At 36.6% G+C, this 16,347-nt stretch overlaps 1 protein-coding gene across 2 annotated transcripts in view; it reads right to left on the bottom strand.

Annotated features, from left to right (window-relative positions):
* Positions 1–16,347, bottom strand: part of CCDC6 (coiled-coil domain containing 6) — a 55,069-nt gene that overhangs the window by 18,565 nt on the left and 20,157 nt on the right. For both annotated transcript variants that reach the window (XM_075025513.1, XM_075025512.1), the window contains exons 2-4: positions 15,281–15,430; positions 6,620–6,748; positions 1,427–1,530 (exon numbers count right to left, since the gene is read on the bottom strand). In XM_075025513.1, coding sequence (XP_074881614.1) covers positions 1,427–1,530; positions 6,620–6,748; positions 15,281–15,430 — 383 coding nt within the window. The remainder of the gene's footprint in view (positions 1–1,426; positions 1,531–6,619; positions 6,749–15,280; positions 15,431–16,347) is intronic.

Raw genomic sequence — 16,347 nt, 5'->3', positions numbered from 1 at the left:
ATTCATTTAATCTCCTACGAGTTTTTACATCTATGTTCTTAGAGGAAGGATACATATTCAAGATAAAAAGATAAGTAAAGTACATCTATGGTGAAACACAATGTTCTTCTCTTTTGGCAATGTTTCTGCTCTTCACCATTATCAAAAGACAAAACTTCACAGACATTTTCTGAAGCATAGCCAAATAGTCTCTGGGGGCTTTCTTTGTTTATTTTTTTTTTTTAAATCTCCAAACAGAAAGGTATTCCATATAGTCAACGCTTCAAATACCTCAAATAACTGACTGTAAATTCAGGAGTAATGAACTTCTCTTATAATGAAATAAGCATATGATAGATATTAAGTGTTCTAAATGATGACTTTTGGAGTTAACATATGAAGTATTTTTCAGCCTGAAAGCATGAAACTGTTCTTCACTAGAAATATGTTGACTGGCCAGATCCAACTCTGCCCTGAAGGGCAGGGACAGCACTATACAAGCACAATTCTTTGCATGGCCTAGTATTCACACGTACCATACAAAGTGGCACTAAAGCATGGTCTGACTCCACAATATATAGCTCCTCGTAAGAAGGCACACAGTCTGAGATAAATTAAACCAGAAATGGTTTGGCTTAAAGAAGGCTTTAAATCTAAGATGCACAAAAGTCCTACCAAAGGCCCATCCCGCTATGGATTTACCACTGTTGAGTATCACATGTAGCTCTTCAGAGCACCTTCCACACAGCAGGGGTCTGTAAAATAAAACTGCAAGACCTGCAGTTCACCTAGGCTCAGGTGTTTTCTGAGGCCCCAGTTAAGATTCACAGTCACAGTAACGTAACTGTCCTTAAACATGTAGAAGAAAATAAGGTATTAATAGTCTCTTCTCCCCTACTCCCACCCAAAAACAGAGTTCTTATGATATGGCATTAAAGAGAGGGTTGCTTTAATACATATTTTTAATCTTAGCTTTCCCAGGAATATAAAGTCTCACTGTCTTAACTTCTATTGAAGAAGCAGCGGGAACTCTCAATGACATGAGTGCACACCACTGAGAAAAAGCTGAAGTCTTCGAGCAGACAGGGAACAAACAAGAGCTTTTCATATAACAAATACACTAAAATACCACATTATTTCCTCTGGGCCACAAATATAGAGCTGACCCCAAACCAGAAGCTTTAAAAAGAGTCTACCAGCAGTTGAAAAAATTCAGCAAATTCCTTCGAGCTTTCCCAGGTCATTTCTTATACTATTTAGTTTCACCTACTTTAAGCAATCAAGGATGTGACATCATGTAAACAAGGAGCTTTACAACTGCTTTAACTTCCAGGTTTTCATAGATTAAACAACTCTTATGGGACAGAGATGAACATATTTAATTCAGAACATTATATATTAAATGGTACCTCTCGCACAGTAACAAACACACTGCAACAAGACAAACCGTTTTTCTGCTTCAAGCTTATCCATCCTCTTCCAGAGACGATTCACTAACGCTTCTTGTTCTTGTTCCAAAGTATTTTCAAGGTCAATCTTCTCACGTCTTAGCTGGAGAGGAAAAACAACCAATGCAAATGATGGAAACATATTTTTTGCAAGGACCTGTCATTAGGAAAGATCGTTGCTATAACAACACCATTTTACATGATGCTCTACAACAGCAAGGACAAGGTGAAGAGACAGAAATCAGGCACAACACACTGGTCACAGAGCCAGTGAAAAAATCAAGAGATTCAGGAGTTGCACAGTTGTCATCTCCGTAACAGAAATTTTTCTCACAGAACTTGCTGTCTCTGGCCAATAAGGAAGAGCTTGAAACCTGGACACTCAGTCACTGATGACTTGACAAGCCTATTCAAGGATATCTCCTATTCCATGTGTCTCTGAAGTTCAAACTGAATTTACTGTCCACAACACCAACATTTATTCTTCTGAAAAATTTTAGACATTTTTAGTGGAAGAATCACAGTTAAGTAAGCCAGAAATAGAAGGGAAGCCATGTTTGCCTTGTGTCAGAATAAAGGCGTGACACAACAAAAATAGTAAAGAAAAAAATTGTGTGAATTGCCTTAAGTGTTACTGTATCAACCCTTACTAGCAGAAACAAATGTACTTCTATCTTAGCAAAGGCTTTATAAAAGTGCTTAACTTGACATTATTCCCATTCACTTACTGTGCAAACATTCTTGATTCTACTATAAGCTAATAAAAGCAGATATAACATAGAACCACACATGAAGAAATCTATTATTAGTATTTTAGTACAAATACAATGCAAATATTAATAAGAATACACTAGAATACTAAGAGGCACAGCTGATCTTATTCAGTGACACTGGCAGGTGAACTCCAGAAGTTAGCAATAATGAAACATATGGGAACAGATCCAACGCTTTTACAGGTGGAAAATAGCATGGAACTATTTTTCCCAGCCAAGCCTTAGTTAACATTCACCACTTTCCTGATGGACAAATAATCCCACATTACAAAATGGAAGGACTGAAAACAGATTAAGTGATTTCCTCACACTGCATCACTGGGTGAAGTGCTATTACAGCATTTAAATCTGTAAGGGCTCTGTGCTAACCACTAAATTAATATTGAGATACCCAAACAAAATTTAACTTACGCACTTCAGGTAACAGTGCAAGTTTAATGAATGCACAACTTTCTTCTTTAAAGCTTAGAGGAATTAGTTACTGTAAGTAAAAATAGACATATATTCATGAGTAATAGGGAACATAATTAGTAAAAAGAAACACTGTTTAGTAAATCTTTCCATTTCTGAATTTCCAGATGTACACTAAGAGTTGAGGGATCTTACACTTCAAGAAAAGAGAAGTCAGGAGCAACATGCTTCAGCTTCACACAAGGGATGAGAATCTGGATCCTGACCAACATTTCATCCCCCACACCAGCAGAAGCCAGAGTGGTACAAAGGCAAAGGTCTCAGCCCTGGGAGATTCAGGGCACTTTGCTTGAGGGCACTGCGCGTTAGCCAGTTTGGCCAATGCTTGGGGCTGACAGCATTCAGAGGGAAGAAAGTACACAAGACATTCTGGGAATCTGCACACCTTGCTTCTACAGTACCAACATGCAGATCTTCACTATATTGCATAGCCATCTATATAAACACACGATGAAAAAGGTTTGACTGCAGATCACTACTTCTGCGGCAATGGCTTTTGTGTCACTTCAGTGCAGCATGGATTAGACTCACCTGCTCTGATGTGTTTTTTTTACAACTATATTATTGATCTAGAACTGAACCCACAAAAACATATTGGTGAAAGTAAGTCTATTCCATTTAATGCTAGGAAGAAGAGCACATTGGAACATAAGAGTAAATTATTTATAACCTTGGATGTGAAAAATCTAAGATTACATTTAGTATTATGGCAACCATCACCAAGGCAGCAGAGTCCATTAATTAGAAATCTGCATGTAGGTAAGCGTGCACAATGGCAAAGTCAAATCATCAGCAACAATATACAAATGCTATAATGAAACACCAAAGAAACCAGGTTGTAAAACAAAGATCTAAAACGCCACATTTCCAGCAATATGAAAGCATACTGGAAACTAGTATCTTCTTTCCTGATCTTGAGTGTTGTCCCAGATCCTTCCAGTGTCAGGATATTAAAGCTTTGAGGATAAACACCTTGAACTCAACCTACAGGAGAAGCAACTGCAGCATCCTGACCAGAGCTGTGAATTCAGAGAATAGGAATATTTGTTTTGTACTAGGTAGTTTCAGGTGTGCTTTGAAATGTCGTCTAACTCTAGTCAGTGAATTTGTTAGGAACGTGATAATATTCTGAATATAAGCAGGATGGGATTGTATCTCGAGACTAAACCAGCAGCTCTGTCAATACAAGTGTCATTCTATGTGGGTTCAAAGTTACATTCCAATCAAACACCATTTCATTTTTACCACCACAACAGGGAAACGAGGAAATATTCCTTGCTTTTTTGGACCTTAATCTTCCCTTCAGAGGAAGAGAAAAATCCCTTTTAACCTTCCACACCATCCACTTGTGTTTCTTCTCATCTCTCTCTCTCTATTGCATGCATACACTTACTTCACTTCAAATGCAGCTAAAATATCCATTGTGTGTGTATTCCGGGATTACTGCTTCTTCAGTCTTCTTGCCAGTTTACTAACAAGCACAACTGTTCCCTCCCAAAATGGAGATCTTCCAAATAATGAAAGTTGAATAAGATCTCTGCCTAAGCCCACTATCCCAAATTTCACTTCTCTGCTTCTCATCTGCCCCTCCTGCTTTGTAGCTTTAATTCTTTGCTGCTCTCCAGGAATATCTTTCCAGAAGATTTTACACATTTCATGTTCTTCCCCTTTCAAAGAAGCAGGCACAGAAGATTATTAGTAGCAGTTTAGCTCTTATTTCTCATCTCCTAACTGCATCAATTCTAGTTTCTCACTGTACTCCATGAAATGGAAAAGCAATTAAAAAGAGTAACAGCAAGCCTACACAAACTTGGCCTCTGTAGGACAAAACTGACAGCTATTTATTTCCTATCAAACCACTGAACTGTAACACAGAACATTATTGCTCATTTTAACTGAGACTTTCAGTTAATGAAATAGTCACATGTTGCAAATTTCTTCACCATTAGCCTTCAGAGAAGAATGTTCTGCCACTTCAAGCTGGCTTAAGAAAATTAAGTCAGGTCACATTTGAACACTATGATCCAACTTAAATTTTTATTTAGGAATAACATTCTACACAACCATCTCTGCTACAGATTGGCTACCTACTGATCAATCACCTGTGGCATAAGCAGCTCAGATGAGAGAAAGCAAAGGAGGAAGGGCAGAAAGCATAGATAATTCATGCTCTGTATTTTAAAAATAATAGTTTAGTGAACATATGTTGTAACTATCTGCTCACTGATTAAAGTGATCTAGTAATGCAGCCTTAGATTATGTTCAAAGCATTGCTGAAATACTCTTTCCAAGCTCTGTTTAACAGGTCTCCCAAAGGTTATGTTGAAGTGTTGTGGCAATCCCTCTTCCTTAATTCCCTATGTGTACAATAAAGGCAACATTGCTCTGCTCACACCTTTTAGTTGCTTCTTGCTAGGTGCAGCACATGCCCCAAAGGCTGTTGCTTCAGCTGGTTAATTAACACAATAAGCTTTTTATTTTAAATTTGTGTAAGAAAAGAAAGCATGCTGAAATTCAAAGCAACTTGAGATTTACTATACCTTACTGTAAGAGAAAACAGAGGTGTACATTGCATTACATATAAATACGCATGGCATTTGTAAGTAAGGCTGACAGCCAAATTTAACATCTTCATAAACAAATTAAGTTTTCAAGGTCAGATATTTGAGAGCAAGACCTTTGACCATCCATGCTTTTTGGACAATCTATCGTCAATATTCAAATGTAGCAACAAGTTTCAAATTTTATGATTTCACAACTCTGCCCAGAAAAATGATACGAATAAACACCATTAAGATTTTAGCTATGACTCATGTTAACATTTCAAAGACTAAACCAGCTTATTGTGTAAGCTTACTTTGCATTTTGATTAAGTGGCCGCCACCACCACCTTGTGGCTCAGAGAGTTATGTCAATCTCATGTTAATTTCCATGCTGGTTAAGGATTTGCTGGCAACTACATCTTCCTACCTTTCTATTTTTCAATTTGTTCCATAGATCTCTCCATACAGAATGTTAGCATAAGAATCAAGAAAACCCATTTCATCATTAAGAAACCCATTAATTAATTTATCCACAATGTCAACAGAAATAAGAGTCATACAAAACTGGTAGAAATTCAGATTACCAGCAACAAAGAAGTTCCACATCTGATGAGAATAGCAAAAAAATTCACACAAATAATCTACTATATTTACACCACCCAAATTATTGGACTTCCACAAACCAGAAAGATTGAAATTCTTTAACAAACCTCTGTGTTTCATCAGTTTGCCTTTTAAGACAAAAGGACTCCTACTAACGCCACTGAGATGCTTTGATGCACATGCCTAAAATTAGACATAAGAGCAGTCCCAATGTCTAAACTTCCAGTGGCAACATGACTAAAACAAGTGGTGTTTTATCTCTACAATCTTCATAACTGTCTAGGGAGAAAGGGAGTTGGATGTAGTTGAATCTTTTAAAGTATACACACAGCTGACATCTCACAGTTTGAGTCCTGTGCTATCCAAGCCGCCACAAAAAGGTGACATAGAGCACAGCTAGACCACATACATATCATTTACTGTTGTGCTTAACCACTATCAGAAGTGACAGTCTTTCTCACTAGTAGCATGAGAGTGGAAGCTGATGAACAGCAACAAGCAGCATTACTTACAAAACAGCTGCGTTTGCAAAACTCACAGCTGTCCAGCAGGCATGAAGGCCTGCAGCAAGGCTACTAAAAGTTATAATGGCCATGAAAAAAAAAATTAATTGAAGTTTCTCATAATAAATTATGTTAATGATTTATTGCTTTGAAAGTCAAACTGACTCTTCTATATTTTTGACATTGCCCAGTTTCTTACATACTTAAAAAATTAAGTCAAATCTAATACAAAACAAGTTTGGGTTTTTTTTCAGAATCCCTTGTTTTACAGTCATATAATTCTGAAAGTAAGGAGTTACCTGCTCCAGTGTGAGCTGCTTCGAAATTGTATCATTTTCCAGTTTTTTAATCTTCTTCATCAGTTTGTTCACTTGAAATTCCTGTTCCTGCTCTAAATGCTGCTCCAGTTCAGCTTTCTCATGCTGCAGCTGAAAATTTAGGAGACATTGAAGTATTTTAAACACATAGATGAAAGTATAAAACTTTATGCACCATTTATTTACACATGTTTATTCTTAACACATTAAATTCTCTAATGATAGTTCTTCTCAGAAGACTTCAAAATGCACAACCCACACAACAGCCCTTCAAAAAGCAACATTTTAAACTGTGTTCCATTTACAAAGCAGATGGAAAAAAACTACTTTTCCAAATATTTAATAAAGTCCAATCAACATAGATACATAATATATAGTATATAAAATAATTATAGATATTTCAAAAGTAAAAAATCTATCATAATGTTCACAAAAGCATTAATTTTAATCTAAATGCATCATCTCAAGAGCACCCAAAGCATAAAATGCAGGTCTTAGCACTTCCTTCTCCCAGGCAGCTGAAAGCTTAAAATCGCAACTGAAGTCATACTACTGAAATTGCTCTGCAACAAGATAGTAGGGAAAAAAACCTCAAACAAATAAACAACAAAAAAAACCCACATCCAACACAAAACAAACAAAAAAACCCCAATCAAAAATCTAATTTCTATTCCTATGCTATCAAAAGACTTTGATGATACAAAAACACTGGTTATTTCAAATCAATGTTACAAATTTTCTTAACATTCAAGGGAAATTTTTCAGTTAATATTTCCAATGAAAAAAATCTTTACTCGCAAAGCTCTCAATCAGATGGAAACAAAAAAACCCCCACATTTTAACATAAATTATGTCTTGGAGTAGAGTCACTTTTAACATTGAAGTAAAAATCACAATGGAATCCCTCTGAGACAGAGATCCAAGTCTTCCTGTGAATAAAACAGTGTGACTGGCACCACGGTACAAACACGTGAATTTGACTTGGGAAAAGCAAATGTCACCAAAAGACAATGGTGTAATTAGACTGTGCTCTGGCCATCCACTGAAAATTGCAGGCAGTTTTTTTCCACTTGCTTATTTTCTAGGCCAATTCTTCTGGCTATCACATAACAATATGCAAGATCATAGTGTTTAAATGTGTGAGGAAAACCTGAGGAAATGGAGACACACCTCACAGTCATGGACACAAGTCGAGGTTGCTGGATATCCACAGTGAAGAAATAGACTTTGATTTTAAAACAAACTTAACTTGCTAGTTCATTAATTCAGTTCCTTTTGCTGCTATTTAGAGAAAAATAGTCTGTAAAGTGCTGCCTGGCAGAGAGTTCAGAGCGGAAAGGCTTGTGTGGAGAGAGCACTAGGCAGACAGTAACTACTTGGCAATATACATATGGGAGAACTTTGCAATTTAACTGTGTTTTCAGGGCTTATCAATGCCGAGATTTTATTTTTCACAAATTAAAATAAACAGCAGAATAGTAATTTAAAATAAGTGAGATTTATTCCTTTCACTTACTAAATTACAGCAGTATATTTTCCAAAACACCTCACACTCATGGAAATTCCCATGCACTTGAGGAAGCCACCTAGACTCCAACATGATAATCCCTGAGACTATCATGGCAACTCTTGATCAAATGGTTAGGAAATTTTGTTAAAACTGTCTAGTTGGAAATAAAGCCATTTCATTTCCTGTGTGAGAACACACAGGGCTGCTAAGTGAGATTTTCATGAAAAGAAAAATTTATATTCACACTTTTAAATCAAAATATTGCCTGTGGTGTTTGATAAAAAATATTTGAAGTTTCTTACTTCAGTATTGGAGTTAAGCTCAGTTGGAGAAAAACAGGTTTAATATGAAAAGGACATTATTTAGTCTTATAGCTCTGTAAGCCCCTCTCCTTTCCTTCCCCACCCCTACACAGCAGCTACAGTTTAAGATTGAAGACAGCCAAAGAGCCCAAGGAGCAAACAGCATGCAGATTACCACCTAGCTCAAGGTACTTGCTGCACTTTCATCAATCTCCATTTTGCTTTACTAAAAAAGCTAGATGCTTTTTTCCCACCTAACTAAAAATTGAGACCAAATCCAGTTGCTGTAATCAGCTTATATTTAGTTAGCAAATTAAACTGTGTGAAAAGGCACATAGCCAGAATCTCTTACTCAGCCTAAAGCCAGATGCTGCTAACAGAAAGCGTGTGGTTGGGGACTGCTAGCATTTGCAGTCAGTCCAGTGAGTCAGGCAAATCATACAGTTGTATGAAGGAACCTCAAGCCAACTTAACATCAAATACTGTTTCTTGCTTTTGTGTGCTTCATGCAAATGCAACTACCACATTATTTAAACAAATCGAGCTGCAACAGCACAATCTTGCCTCATTCCTTTTAAAACTTGCTGGAATTTCCATCACACAGGAACTGATGAGGCTTATTTGTTAGATCTGTAGCTGCTGTGTAGGATCTACTAACCCCTACCTTGGGAGTGTGAACATACTGCAGCCAAAATATCATTCCAGCTGATCAGAAAGCTACTAAGTGAAGCCAGGAGAGATTTATTACAGGAATATCTTCTATTCTGATTTTAACATAAATATACCAGAGAGCAAAGTGACTGGGAATAAAAAGAAACCCACAAACACTTTCCCCTTGAGTGCTAAAAGGTATTATAATATGAAAGCCCTCTCGGACATTCTGATGAACCTACTTTATTGTGCTACTCCTCTTCACCCCTTCAGCTTCATTATTCAAAGTGTGAGAAAAATACTAATAACACACCCCAAAATACATATTAATGGTGTCTGTCACTCATAATTGGGTAAAATACTTTTCCCTTTTATTGGCTTTGATCACCAAACCAAACCCAACCCAACCTAGATAATGCTGAAAACCAGCATTGCTAACAATGAGAAAATATCCACTGGTAAAACACTGGTGGACAGTGTTTATTTTACTTAGTAAAGTAAGAGAGTATTTTCAAACTGTTCTTAATTATATGCAATTATAGTAACAACTGTTTACAGATACACCTATGGCTTCCAGCTGAAGAGAAGGAAAAAAATGTGTTAGAACATGTCACCCTGATGACAATGTCTTATAGGCCTTGAATTGCACATGAAAACTGCAGGAAAGATACTGGGGAGATTTTCAGCTACATAAGATCAGAGATGGGTTTGATGCAAGAGACGCAGCTAATACTTTAAAGTGAGAATGGGCCTATCAAATACAAAGCTTAGCAGCAGAAAGAGTGCATGCATTAGTTCAGGTTAAGTCCTATACAACTACAGTAATATCCTTCTCTCTCTACAGAAATAAGTTTCCTGATACAATGCAGGACCACATTTACCTTACTTCCTTACTGTACTGGCTTATTCTGGGACAGCAGAAAGTGTTTTTATTAAATAATGGAGCTAATGGATGAAGTTCTCTCAAAAACACCCCAACCCTCATCTATCCCCCAGTCTATGACCTTGTATATTGTACTGAACAGTCTATTTTTAGTACTCCAGCCATCAAAAGTTGTCCAATTCCTCCTTTGCTGCATCCTGAAAGTCCTTTTTAACAGATTTGTATCAGCAGTTTGCCTCCTCTTTACGTCCAGATGTTCATCAAATAAATGATAGATGAGCTGACTCTGTTTATTCCACACAATCACATTTGCATCCTTGAGCTGACACATCGTATTTTGGAGAGCAGGAAGGGTAATAGCTTATGTTTACAGGCTTACAATTTTTTGAAAGAACTGTCAAGAATCAGACTTGCATGAGAAACAGTTCTGTAGAGCCTCCCAATTACTTAATCTGCCTGACCACACATTATGCTATAATCTTGGTATGTTGTAACATTTTACTTTAAAGGATAGATATTTGGACCAATTTGCACTTCCAAAAATATAAGGGTATTGAAAAAAAAATCTGTATTTGATTTTGAAAATGACTGTTGCACAATTTAAAGAATAATTGACTTTGTAAGTTCAAACAATATTAAAAATTTATTACTTTCAAGCAGCCTTGTTACACAAATGATAAATTTTCAAGATTTAATACTTTAAATTTCAAAACAGCAACTCAAGTCCACGTCCACAGCTACAAAAACAGATCCTGCATCAAAACACTTCTAATGATACTCTGCAAAATATTACTACCATTCTATAATGACTAGGGATCGAGAACTCCACAAAAAATATTGTTCCAAAGCTTCCAGAGACTTAGTCAGGTAGACAAAAATATAGTTACAGTAAGTACATGGGAAAATGAATGTATTCATTTATGAAAAGAAGGTTTATAAGAACTTTATCAGGAACCTATGTGATGAAAAGCTTCTGTTTACTCCAAAACCCCTGTTGAGATGCATGTGCTCCATCTCCACAGCATTCAGCCTAGGAAATTAAAAATTATGCTAAACAGAGGAAATTTAACTAGTAAAAGCATATACTTATTTTTGGGGCTTACAGAGGCAGTAACAGCTAATGCCATGCAGTTATAAACAGGTATTATCAAGCAATGGTATGGCACCAGAAAGCCTGTCAATAGGAAGACAGTGTTATTCCAGTGAAAACACCTTCTTTTATGTGCTACTGTGTACATTTAGACTCAGCCTGCCATATAGTAAAATGTTTCAAAATTAATTTCTTACAATATTAAAAACCTGATGTAACTTTCTATTTTATAATAGTAATGCACATCATGCTGAACTGGGAAATTCTTGTTAGGCTGTTAGTGAGGAGCGCTGCAGCTCGTGCTCTGGCAGACAGCTTTCACATTTAAAACGTTTTAACATTCTAGGAGCTTGTTCCAGATGCTGCTCTGAATGCGATGCATAAGCCACTAAAATTGTGACAAACAAAGGTTTGACAAAGCAGAAACCACACAGGCACTATGAAAAAAGTCCCTCTGCTAGGTGGCTTTCAACTGAATAATATGGCAGTAATTTTGACACAGCCACAGACTAGTAAATACTTGAAAAATTAAGAGACTACAAATCATATGCAGTTTACCAGAAGTACACCCCTCCCTCTGTTCCAAAAGGCAAAGTCTTAGACAAAACAGATTTATATGCATTCTTTTTTTCCCTTAGTCATACAAAAACCATGAAGCCATTTGATGCACCATGTCTGACAGCATGAATTTTGAAAGTCTAGTTCCAGGTCAGACCAATGTTGCCTGGCAAATACAGAGATTAAGAGTTTAACCCCAAATAGCATAGAACAGTGGAGCAACCATTACTGCCCACACATCCCCTGGAGGCTACTGTATTTCTGGTTAAGTCATAATCCAAAGTCTGCATCTGATTTAGCTAGAATTCTCTCCAGAGGAAAAAAAAAAATGGAAGTGGGCATTTATCAATTCATTATTAGTCTTATAACTGCCTCATCAGCCTTGCACCCTCCCATAAAGACAGAATTGCTACATTCTAGTAGGTACTGGTAAGCACTGGCACGCCCAAATCTCAGGAAATTAAAAAAAGTAAACTGTAATTATCTTAACCTTCTGCATTTGAAAAACATTAGTCAGGAATTTAGAACTACACCTGTGTAATGGGAAGAGTATCCCAAACTAGAAAAGATACTGTAATAAATACTAAGTTGACCATGTGATCTGTGCTAATAATGCCCTCTTTTCCACAAAATGAGTTTATTTGCAGTATCAGGAGTTTCTCTTCTCAGAGTTTTTATCTGGTAGTCTACATGGGTATAATTTCCAGGATTCATAACTGAAGAAGCAAAACTTCCAAACAGCAGATAAGCTTTCAGAAAACAAAATTCAATGTCAATATTACTTTCAGTTCTTTGCTACTTAAGAAAATTCCCTGCAACTCACAAGTATTCCAATATCAACTTACTAAATCCATAATCACTATAGAGATAGAAAATTATTTTTTGTGGAAACATACTGTTTATCATAATTCTACAGGTAAGCTCTTTAGGGGAAGAGACCATTTCATTTGTATAATTTATAAGCTGCTGAGCATGTTACTAGTGTTTAGGAGAATATATTAATACACATTTTTTTGCATTTCACAGCAAGTTTATCACATCAAAGAAATAATCAAGCCATGACATGAGATCTGCATTCAGCATACACACGAACAGAATAATAGTTTTAGTATTAAACTGTTTGCTTTAAACAAACAAGTCCTCCACCTGTTCTGCAAGTCTTGAGCCACTGTAAAGGTATGAAGTCATCCAGATGTGTGGCCTACAAAACCTGCTGACCAGGCAGATTCCTCTGACACAGCTTAAAATATGCTTTGCACTAGAACTTTGATATATCCCTTATCATCATCTCCTCTGTGCACTGCAGTTAACAGGTGAACCTGTAGGCAAGATATTCCATGCCACTCACCCCTCACAGGCACAACCACTACCAACATCGACAGGATGTTGACAGTTGTTCTCTTTTTCAAGTAAGCTGGGTTAATATTCAGATAGCAGACAAACAATTTACTTCCAAAAACTGCTACCTAATGATACTGACAGAAATGACACAGTTTTAGGACTAACAATTTGTAACACAAGTGTACTTAAGAATTGTCACCTTTTAAAAATCTTCTGGTTGACATGACCTTGTTTATCAAACACTAAATGAAGCTTACAGGAAAGCCACACTAAATGAAGTGTAAGGCTGTAGGCTGAGATATTGTTTAATAAAAGCAGATGGTGGTCAGAATTATACCTCCATATTATTGTAGTTATGGCTATGTAGCTAACTTCCTTTCAGCAGAAACTTGCAGAATGCCTACTGAAAGCTGGATAGCATTTATGGGAAGATATTGAATCTGAAACTGAGGATTTTCTCCAGATGCTGTACAAAAGGTGAGAATAACTTCACCAGTTTTATGCCTGCGTTCTGTTTCAGATGCACATGCTTCTCTGAATCTTTCTCTCACTAGTCAGAACGAAGTTACACCCTTTAAGGGTTTCCAATGGATAAACAGCATAATGCCCTTGCATTATTTCATACATTACAATGAGGCACCCCCTTGGCCATTTTAGTAACAGCAGATTATTAGCTTTTTCCTTAATTTGGGGCAAAAATCAAAGGATACTTTCTGAAATTCCATAGCAGAAAAGAATAAAAATTAATTGTAGTTTTAGGTTCACAAGGAGCTTGTATTTGTCTTTTGTAATGTGTGAACCTATTTTGCATAACATTAGTAATTTAAGAACTGTTAAAGATACAGCTTTATATCAATCTCAGTTGAATTCTAGGAAGAAGGCTAAGCATATTTTAAGCAATTACTAGATACAGATATTTAGTTGCTGCAGAACTTGGTGTTGTATAAATTTGCGTGCAAGGTCATTATATGAGTTCAAAAACCTTCAACCAAATCAAGTGTAATTCATGCTTCTACTTTTAAAGTAAGTTTTACTTTGCTCTACATAACATATAGTACATCCAGGTAAGCTGGTTCGTTAACAGATTTCTACATACCCCTTTCAATTAAACAACATTGTTCAACATACTGTTTCTCCCTTTTCTGGAAGAGATTTTAGTGGAAAGCTTTTTCTATAGTAGTATCTCCATCTTACTTGAATTAGAAAAGAACGCTCAAAACCCCCTATATTACTGCCATCTGCTTCTCTATTTTTCATAAAAATGTATGACTTTGAAAGCAAATGTACATCTTATTCAGACACATTTTTGTCAGTCCTCAAGAATAGCAAGGGGAAATAGTAATATCAGACTGAGGATATTTGATCTTGATACTTAACTTACAGTGAGATACTAGGCATCAAATAGACAAAGTCATAGAAGTCCCAGTTTTCAGTAACAAAAGCGTCAGATGGGATTAGCTCTAATGCTGTTTCCAAACAGTGTATTTCCTAACTGCAGGGCTAAATATGCCTTAAGTCTCCAGCTGCAGAACATAAGAAATGCTTACAACATACAAATTAGGTTCTTTAAAATGGACTAGTTTTTCATGACAAAGGTTATAAATAATGGCATGAAAACAGCCATACTGGATCACACCAAACATTCACCTTAGTACCCTGTCTCCTACAGAGGCCAAAAGGAGGTATTTAGACAGGTCTATCAGAACAGTGCACACCACTTCCAACAAATACTTACCCACTTTCCAAAAATTAGCAACTTGGGTAATGAAAAGAAGTTTCTCTGCCATAAATAGTCCCAGCATCTTCAACTTTTTACTTTTAGCACCAGACTGATGTGTTTTAATTCAAGAGAAGCAACTGTTTTGTTAAAAGTATGGATAAACTTACAGATAAAGTCTCTTTCAAGCATTGCTGCACATTCTTGTATATAAAATTTAATATTTCAGGACTCCTGTTAAATATAAAATACTCCAGAAAAAAGCGTCTGTTTCACTAACATTTTAAATTAATCAGTAACTCTCTTCTGTAAGACAGTTACCATTTACTTTAAGGGACATCCATTTCTTTGCATCTCTATACAAACTTTTAGGTTCTCAACGCTATGAGTTTGCAGATGCAAACTTTAAAGCAATGTATTAAAAAATGCTTACTCACTACACTTCTTGTATTTTACTTTTATCAAGTGTCAAGCTTTACAACAGCTACAACCTGACCACATCCCTCTGACTGCAGTCACACTAACAAAAAAGCTCAGCCACCACTTGGTCCTGAGGCTGCTGGGAGAAACCTCAGTAAAGGCACCAATTACCTGCATCAGTTTTCTTGAGAGCTCATTAGTGAGAAATTCCTCTTCCTTTTCATAGTTTACTGCAAGTGTTTCTTTTTCTTTCTGCAGAGCTTGAATCTTCTTAAAGAGAGTATTACTGATGAATTCCTCTTCCTGCTCTGCCCTTGCTTGCTGTGAAATAAAGACAGTTTTAAGAAAAAAGGGAGTAAGTCTCCACAGTAAAAACTGCAATTATTCCATTCCCCTTTAAATGTCCCCCACCTCTTTTTTTTTTTTAATCTTGCCCATCATCCTTGAGAACAGTATGCTGTTCTAAGAGCTGTTACCATCACCTTTACTAACATTATAGCACTTTTCTTCCTTTTTTGTTCCCCATCTTTCAACTTGGGAAACTACACTGGTGCTTCAAAGTTGCCTCCCCCCAACCAAATGCATGAACTCCCCAACCTTTTAAACTTTATAAAAGCATTACTGATTCACAGATACCTACTTTTACCTACTCTATTCCTAAAAACAAACTCCTCTCTAAACATTCTCCATTACGATCTGAAGCACAGATCTGAGACTGGTGCATTCAGCACTGTGCATGCTTTCCAGATCCCTTAGACTGCAGCCCTGCTTTCTAGGAGTCAAATAATGCGTTTATTCTTTCACACAGATACACCTTGCTTCTGAGCCGCAGGCAGCACGGCTCATCTCACAAGGATTTCTACCCAACCACCAGCCAAGGAAAACATACTTTCATTACTTCTCAGAACTGTTACTTCACTACATACAACATCAACTTTAAAAAATGCCATGTGGTAGCTTTACCCTGAGGATTTCCAAATTTCACAAGAGGAGAGCTACTCTGGAAATCTTCCCCATGAAGAATCACTAGAGAAGACAATTTCCATTTCTGCTCTCCCCTAGCACCTAGGCACTGCTCCAGAGAGCCAGCCTGTGAGCTTGTTCCCTCGCATTCCCTACAGTTCAGATATTTTTATGTTTTTTTTAATGTACATATTAAAAACTTGATAAATGAAACACAGAAGTTATCTCTTGGAAGTGCGCTCTAAAAGGCCAAGAAGGGTATTTCGTATGGGCAA

Source organism: Buteo buteo, chromosome 4, assembly GCF_964188355.1.
Source record: "Buteo buteo chromosome 4, bButBut1.hap1.1, whole genome shotgun sequence".
Taxonomy (NCBI): domain Eukaryota; kingdom Metazoa; phylum Chordata; class Aves; order Accipitriformes; family Accipitridae; genus Buteo; species Buteo buteo.
This window is presented reverse-complemented; position numbering and strand designations above follow the sequence as displayed.